Source organism: Alexandromys fortis, unplaced genomic scaffold (assembly GCF_014885135.2).
Source record: "Alexandromys fortis isolate MF-2015 unplaced genomic scaffold, M_Fortis_MF-2015_v1.1 scaffold_28, whole genome shotgun sequence".
In the NCBI taxonomy this organism is placed as follows: Eukaryota; Metazoa; Chordata; class Mammalia; order Rodentia; family Cricetidae; genus Alexandromys; species Alexandromys fortis.
In genome coordinates, this window is record NW_026067901.1 from 6,783,227 (window position 1) to 6,792,072 (window position 8,846).

General features: G+C 43.0%; 1 protein-coding gene across 1 annotated transcript in view; it reads right to left on the minus strand.

Annotated features, from left to right (window-relative positions):
• Lrrk2 (leucine rich repeat kinase 2) overlaps positions 1 to 4,887 on the minus strand; it is a 126,877-nt gene extending 121,990 nt beyond the window's left edge. Inside the window, exons 1-2 of the mRNA XM_050131376.1 lie at positions 4,543 to 4,887; positions 4,283 to 4,368 (exon numbers count right to left, since the gene is read on the minus strand). Coding sequence (XP_049987333.1) covers positions 4,283 to 4,368; positions 4,543 to 4,699 — 243 coding nt within the window. The 5' untranslated portion in view covers positions 4,700 to 4,887. The remainder of the gene's footprint in view (positions 1 to 4,282; positions 4,369 to 4,542) is intronic.
• Between the last annotated feature and the right edge of the window lie 3,959 nt (positions 4,888 to 8,846).

Genomic DNA, 8,846 nt, shown 5'->3' on the forward strand with positions numbered 1-8,846 from the left:
CAACTCAGGAAGGAAAGGATGTATTTCATCTTATAGCTTCCAATCTACCCTCAAGAGACGCTGAGGCAAGAACTCAAGGCAAGAACCTGGAGGCAGGAACTGAATCAGAGCCTGTGGAGAAGAGCTGTTCACTGACTTGCTCTGTTTGCTTTCTTGTAAAATCCATAAGCTCTTTCTCCAGGGAAGACACTGCTCATAGGGCACTGGGCCCTCCAACAATCATTAATCAAGAAAATGTCCTTGAGACTTGTTTATCAGCCAGTCCAATGGAGAGAATTCCTCAACTGAGGTTCTCCCTTCCCAGGAACTCTTGCTTGCATCAAGTTGACAAAAACTAGCAAGTACACTTGGTACTGAATTACACACAGTGTTGAAAGCCACCATTTGTGTGTGTGCTGGGAAGCAGACTAGATCCTCTGAACGAGTAGCAAGTGCTCTCAACCACTGAGCCATCCATGCAGCCCCTGTTTCCAAATGCCTTTGCACAGTCTGCTGGACGTGACCCCAACATCAACAAGTCATTCTTTCACTCTGGAAAAGATAGGAACCCATGATTCCAATTCAGAGATCAACCCCACACTTCCTACTACTTCTGTAAATCTTAAACATCTTCCATTCTTCCTACATGCTAAAGAACTATACTTGATATGCTCAGGAAACAGAAAATTTCCATTAAGGTAGAGCACAGTTAATGCAAAGGTATCTAAGAATGACTGACGATAAATACTAAAGTATATGAATCCTGGAAGTAAGACTCAATGTGAGTCAGAACTACTCAAAGCAAGACACGGTGTGGTAGATGTAAGACTCCAGCCACAGTTCAAAATTCATGAGCTGTAGGATGAGCGGGGAGCTCATGACGAGAATTGTGTACAGGGGAGGAGACTGCAGCTGGATAAGGCTGGACAGGGAAGTGAAGACAAATGATGCAAAGAGCCGAATGGCAAGGTGAGAAATTCATATTTGCTCGCTATGGAGCAGTAGCACACATCTGTGTGTATACATGAGGAGAAAGGAGGCACCTCACAAAGATAAACATCCATATGTTCTCTCTACAGTCACGTCTATTTACAGCATGCACACGCTAAAGTCTCTTTACTGTTTTTGAATGAAGCATGAATTGCCTTATGTTGCCACTACTTCCCTTCAGATAAATACAACTTCCTTTAAAAGACATAAATGTCTAACTGTCATTTTTTTAACCCTCCTTTATTTTAAGTTTAAGGTATATTTAAGTTGAATACCCTCCTTCCCACCAGGTAAGCAGAACAGATAGTAACAATCCAGTTGTCATGGAAACCAACTGCTTCTGAGATATTTTTTAAACCTATATGAAGCCTTTTGGCCAGGCATTTAAGAAAGTAGCATTCTCCAGGGCTTCTAGTGGGGAAATGTATTCTAGGATGCTGAATTCCTGTCAATACCTGGAAGGCTGACTTGCTGAGAAAGCCTGCTTTGCTCAGATTGTTAAGAATACAGCATCAATAACTGCTTGGAAAAGATCCATTCAAGCAGCTGTGCCTGCAGTCAATGAGTGGAGCTTCAGTGACTAAGTGAAGTCTCCAGCAACAAAGCAGGGGTAACAAGCGAAGCATTAATCTTTCAATTAGGAACTTATCTTTCAAAGAGAAAAAGAGTTTGCCCTGCACAGATTTGCCAGTCACAGCCTTTTCTCTATTATAGTTGCTCTATTAGCTCAAGCATCCCCCTCATAAACACTTAACCCCCTTTCGTTTATTTTGGTCTCCTTCTTCAAAGGTTGGAACTGCTTGGGAAAAGAGAAGCAAAATTGAGGAGAAAAAGAAAATGCCATACACGAAGAGGAATACACAGGGCAAGCTTGATAGCAGTTCTCCATGATCTGCCTTTGCAAAGAAGCACAAATCAAGAAAAGCATAAAAATCCAAAGTCTGGAATATCATCTTAGATGACTCTAACAAGAAACCTTAACTCACATTTCTGAAGAGAACTCTCCAAACTCCTTACATTCACCGACAGTTTTTCATTTGGTACTGCTAGATAATTGGATGCCAGAAATAGGAAAGGATGTTCATACTAACTACACCAATTATGTAAAGAAATTTAAAAGAAAATATTACTTTCCTGTATACTGTTGAAATTTGGCAAAGAGATAATCCTTTCTACATCCCCTTTGATAGGACCAATGATGATGTGGCCACTGTGTATGCTTGTAGCATCTGTGCTTTTGCTTTTGCTTGCTTACACAACATCTTATGAATTCAACACCAACTGATGGAAATTCTGAAAAGTATGAATAGATTTGAGTCCTCACTCTCTTACAAGCTTCATATCACTCTTTACTGAGTTGATATGAAGGAACTTTGGTCAGCTTGCTTCAAAGGCAAAGAGATTCCAATAAGGATCTACCAGTGTAACATGCATAAAGTCCTTTGCAGATAGATGCATATAGAACACTGAGAGTACTGATTTTATTCTGCTAAATTACTAAACCAAAGGCTGTTCCTTCCTAACACACTTTGATGCCCCCACACCCACCCAAAAAACATCGTAACTATTGCAGACAAGGGAGACCACATTTGAGCATTTTCTAGAATCAAGAATTAGAATGTCTTGGTTGGGTGTGTAGCTAGTTCTCTGGTAGAGTGCTTGTCTAAAAGCCCTGTGTTTAATTCATAGAATGCGGGCGTGCGCGCGCGCGCGCACACACACACACACACACACACAAACACTTGAGAATGAAGGAGGGGGAGGAGAAAGAGGAAATGGAGGAGTATAAAGAAGAAAAAAGAATGGGGAGAGGTAGACACAGAGGGGGAAGAAAAATGAGGGGGAGGAAAAAGTAGGGGTCAGGAAGGAGGAAATTAGACTGTTTAGGGATGTAGGTCAGTAATCAAAATATCGCTTTAGCACATTCCAAGTCCTGTATTTTGACCTTCAGCACAGAGAAAGGAGGAGAGAAGAGAGAGAGCAGAGACAGACAGACACAGAAGCAAGAGACAGACAGAAGCAGGAGGAAGAGAAGAAAGGAGAGAGAACCAAGGAAGGGACGTGTTCCAGCCTCCCGTGGGTTCTCAATTCTGCTACTCTTATGAGCCCCGTTGACTGAAAAACAGGGGCCAATTTTTCCCAGCTTTTTTACCAAGGAGGGGTGAGTCTACCAAGTATAGCCCTGGCAGTGTAGGCAACCAGAATTAGACACTTTTGAATATGAAGCAAGAAGGATGCTGTAGGTGGAGAGTAGAAATCTCCTTAAAAATGATTCATATTCCGTGGGTGCTAAAAAGAACAGTTTTTTTTATCGTGCCTCCATCTTTCTCTTGATTTTGTTTCCGAATAACCTAAAAATTATTAGTCAGAAGGTATTTCATGATTGAAAAAATATTGTTGCAAGTATAAGTGTGATTTTTAAAAGAAAACTAAAGCCAGGTGTGGTGGTATACACCTGTAATCATGGGGGGGGGGGCTGTGGCGGGAAGAAAGCAAGTTCCAGGCAGTCTGGACTTTACTGGAGAAACCTGAAGGAGGAAGGGGGATTTGGAGAGTGAGATAAGCCTCACTTCTGTCTAGTCACTAGAATGAACATGAAGGAATATTCTCGCTGCACCTCCACAGAGTTCCCCTACAAGTCTTAGTACTTGGATGACAAGACTGATTTCAATTCCCCAAATGGCAAAACTCCAAAGGAAGTTAGCACCTTCAGGAGTAATTCCTTCTTGGCCGAAAGACATTCTTAACTATCTGGGCCTGCTTTGACAGTCACATTTAATTACCTAGCCTACTTCTGGGCTTTCTGTGACACGGATCCTAGAAGTTACACTTTTGTCTCCATTTTGTGTGACAAAAGATGCAGGGTAGAAGTGTAAACCCAGAGGCACTCTGGAAACATCACTTTCTCTAGCACTACAAGGAAAGGTACGCTGCAGGAAAAGCCTTGCAATCTGTCTCCTCATTTAAAACCATTAAAAACAAGCTGAGCCTATACTTGACACCCCCTCCCCGCCCCGTGTTAACTTAGTCCCCGCCCCCATTTGCTGGAACTAATCACGGCACTGCTCTATTTAAAACACACTGTATATTAGGAAAATTCTTAGAATAGCTTGAAAGGTTAATGAAATCACCTTGCCAATAAGAGAACTCATTTCATTTTGCTCCTACCACCATCTAGATTCTGTCAGTTAATAAAGTTGCATTTCCTCTGCTAACAATTGACAAGGTTTCCCTCTGAATGCTAATCTCAAGTACCTGGACCATAAGTCCTTTTGTATAAGGGTCTTCAGAACAGAAGGGACGGTCCCTTTACCTGCTGCACGCTGGCGACTCTCATGTAGGAGTCCAGGACGATCAACAGAGGCACGTGGAAATTTTTACCTTCAAACAACTTGGAGGCTGGAAAAGAAGACGGTAGTGGGAAAAGAAAACAAAGTCACAATCCACAGCATCCTTTCGACCTTCCCGGGATTCCAGATCCTTCCTCCCTGAAGGAAAGGAGTGGGATGCCTAAGATTAGCACCCCAAGTGCAGGATAAAGTTTGCAGAGGAGGGAGGGGCTGCCGGCAGTACCTCTGTCGGAGTAGGTGAACACCAGCATGTCCTCCAGGAGCTGGAGTAACGTGTCCATCTGCTTGCCTTCCTGGACATTATTCAGCCTGACTATCAACTTCTTCAGAGCCTCCTCCTCCTCTTCCTCCTCGCAGCTCTGCGAGCCGCCACTGGCCATGGTGTGGCGGGGACTGCGGGGCGAGCCTGGAAGGTTGCTGCTCTCAGGGCTGCCTCTGCTGCAGGCCCAGCCCTCGGCCTCCAACCGCGCCCAGAAGGCGACTGCGACTTGTCCCGGCCCAGCCTCAGCCTGGCCTGCCCAGCCGCAGCGCAGCGCCGGGAACTCCGCCGCCTTGGGGAAAAGCGAAAGCAGCCACCCCGCGATCGCGATCTAAGAATAGCAAAGGGGCGTTGGGAAAAGAGGACACCGCCCAGTTGGCCCGTTTTAGGAAAATGGCTTCTTGAAGGGTTCCCTCTATAGGGAGAGTAGTCATTTTCCCCACAGGATGCCGCATTTAAACAATCAAAATCGGCCAGCTACATAGACTTCTTGGTGACCATTGTGGCTTTTGCAGGGAAAGACATGAGTTTTTGCTTGCTAGTTATCGGAAGCGCTGGTTGCCAAAAGGCCTCTCAGTTTTTTTGGGGTTTGTAAGGCAGGATCCAGTCGTTCTGATTCAGCTCCCTGTTCTCAAGGATGGAAATAAGAGAACATAGGATAGTCAGTGAAGCAAAAAGATGGAAGAAACAGCCCTTAAATGTCTTCCCTGGTCAGAACTAGTTATTAGTACTCATGTCCAGACGTCTAAAGTTAAAAGAGGAATCTGAAGTACAGGCAATGATAATTCCAGCACCTGGGAGGTAAAGGCTGAACTATAGAAGTTTGAGGCCATCCTTGCCTCAGAGCAGGGTCAAGGTCAGTCTGGGCTAAATGAGCCTATCTCAAACGAGGAAAAGAGGAGAATGGGGAGAGAAGGGAGGTAGGAAAAAGAGGTAGAGTGAAGGAGAGAGAGAGAGATGTGTGTGTGTGTGTGTGTGAGAGAGGGGGGGAGAGAGACAGAGACAGAGAGACAGAGAGAGAGGTGAGAGATGGGGAGAAGGAAGAGGGACCTGGAAGGCCCAGTGCTAGAATGCTTGTGTGAAGGAAGGCTTTGGGTTCAAAAAAAAAAAAAAGGAAAGAAAAGAAAAGGCCTATGTTTTTCAAGAGGACTGCGGATCAGTGCTAGATCAATACTGTACATTAAGCTTGAACAGAGATGACCCATGCTCTTCAGATGACCTGTCCTCAAGGTCATTTACACAGGAGAAGAATTAGACCAACTTAGTATTTCATGATTTTCAGGTCAGCGCCCCGATGACAATTCCAAAATGGATGAGAATTCTCTTCTTACTGAGGGGGCACCTTTGGTGGGAGTTAGTGAAGGCTTGCTGGAATCACAGAGGGGGGATTGGGAGTGTGTGTGTGTGTGTGTGTGTGTGTGTGTGTGTGTGTGTGTGTGCACGCATGTGCACTGGGGCTGCTGACAGCCGAGACTTAATCCAGGTTGGAGGTTTGCCCACACTCCACTCATTTCAGCAGGATGAGAGAGCAAGTTTGCATCTGCCTGGATATGGAGTTCTTTTTGTTGTCAAGGGATTTTAACTTTTACAGACATGTGCTGAATGTTTATATTTGCAAGGGTAGACTATTTATAATTTGCTTTTATGTAATCCATGCTTGGGGGGCGAGGTGGGAAGAAGTAGGAATGAAATAGCAACCTTGGAACTGGGAGCTGTAGAAGGATAGAGATCCTGTGGTATGTTACACTTCTCTGTGTGTAATTTCCCACATGGAAACAAAAAATCTCAACTCATGATCTTACTACACTTACAATATACCCTGTCCTATGTGCTTTCTGGACTTGTTTCAACTTCTGAGGACTGAATGAAGGCCTCAGACTTTTTCTTTTTTTTTTTTTTCCTTTCAATTTCTCATTTAAAACAAAACAAGCAAAAAGTTGCCAGAAATTGAGGCTTACTTCCTTTTACGAGAAAGTTCTAAATGACAAGGTATTTCCTAAGTTCCTTAACTGTGTCACCCAGCTATAGGCATCCAGACTGTCCTAAATCGCAAGGTAATTCCTAAGTTCCTCAGTTCCTTCACCCACCTGCAGGCCTCCACACTGACCAGCCTAGTGAACTCGGTGGACTCTGTCTGAGCTCAGTACTGGAAACAGTTGCCAGAAGCCACTGCAGCTTAGGGCAAGGCATCCTCAAGTTTTAAACACGTTTAATTGATTGACTAAAATTCCAAGACTCATTAACTCCCTAGCCAACAAGAATGGAAATGACGGCTCCAGACAGAAATCCATGACTAGGGCAGAATTCGGTGCAGAATAAAATAACCGTAAATGTTCGACTAACTTCTGAGGAAGGAAAATAAAACTGACATCACCAAACACAACAAACACCAAAACAAACTCCAGATGGGCTAAAAGGCACAACAAAAATAACTAGGGTAAAATATGTATTGAACGTTATTTAGTCTTGCCTACAAAACAAAGGCAGGAACAGGAAACACTGAAAGTTAACATTTGCGATTCATTAGGACATATTTTCTGCCATCAAAGAAAAACTTAAACCAAGAGAAATTTGGTCAATGGGGAAGGGAATTACATATGGCAAAAGTAATTAACTTGAAGTTTTAATAAATCACTGCAGGGACAGTGCCAAGAGCCCTATGGACATTTTAAAAAAATGTAGATTTGTTGTGAATGCCCAGGAAGTTTAGGAAAAAATAATCATCTTTTTAATGTGTTAATAAAGATCATGGCAGCTTTGTATGTGAAATAGCAATGAGAAAAAGAATGTAAATAAGTCTAACAGAATATATACAGGACTTTTGCAAAGAAATGATCAAACCCTATTAAAGGCATAAGCAAATGGGGGTATCATATTAATAGGAAGATGAAATATAAAAAAAGATACTGTCTCTTTACAGTAACAAATATGTAATACCAAGGATACTCTTCTACATTACAGCAAGTCCTAAACTAGCATAGCTCACCAACCTGTGGTGAAAGAACTGCTCAATTTGGCATGATCCTGGGACACAGGAGTGCCACTGGGGTCACAGGAGGGACAGGCCCAGGAAGCACAGTTGATCCAGCTCAAGTGACTTCCTGTGAATCAGGAACAGTTGTGCTCATTGCTAACACACACACACACACACACACACACACACACACACACACATACACACACACACACACAGGCTACCTAGTTAGATCTGGATTTCAGGCTCCACACATTCCATCCTGAAACCCCTAAACAGTGCACAGTGTATACAACATACAAAGCCCTCTCTTATCATCAGATTATTTGGTGTGTCGTTGACACAGCTACATAAAGAGAACACTGAAGCAGGAAGGAAAAAAATAAAAATAAAAAAGCAGCAAGGAAAGGCCAGTCACACAGTACAAGTACTACACAGATGGGAAGATATGATATATGTATATGTGTATGTATATATATTTCTTTTATATATTTTTTTCCTACTATAACCTGCTCAGTCTGTATAATGTTACTTATGCATGTTTTCGTAACTAATCTTTGGTACTAGATAACCATTTTTTGTCCTCTTCCCTGAGAACGAGTATTTGTCTTGATTTCAGCATTCCTTATTTGCCTATATAGTTCTTTTTGTAGAGCTGAAGTGCATGATTTTCCCCTCATCCACTTTGGCATGCCTATTGTTGTCCTTGTTCTGCTCGTGTTTGGCAGTCACATTGGTGAGAATTTATGGGTGTAGCTTCTGGCTTCACTAGGAGATACAATCTCACAGCAAACTCCCTGATCCTCTGGCTCTTACAATCTTTCCACCTCCTCTTATGCAATGCTTGCTAAGCCTTAGATTTCGAAGTGTTTTGTAGATGTATCCATTGGATCAGAACTTCATAACTCTGCGTTTTGATTATGATTTTATGTATCGGTCCAAATCTGTTGCAAAGAGAAGTTTCCTCAATGCGGGGTAAAGACTACACTTATCTGTGAATATAATGACAGATATTTAGAATGTAGTTCAGGGTATGCTGGTTTAGTGGCTACACCAGTTTGAAAGCCCCCAAAGAGCAAATGCGGGTTTACTTTCCTCACATCTCCCCTGGTTTTTGTTGTCTGTTGTCTTGCTGGTCCTTGCCATTATTACTGGGCTAAGATGAAATCTCCAAGTTGTTTGGGTTTGCATTTACTTAATTGTTAAAAATAATGAGCGTTTTAGCCAGGCGGTGGTGGCGCACGCCTTTAATCCCAGCACTTGGGAGGCAGAGCCAGGCGGATCTCTGTGAGTT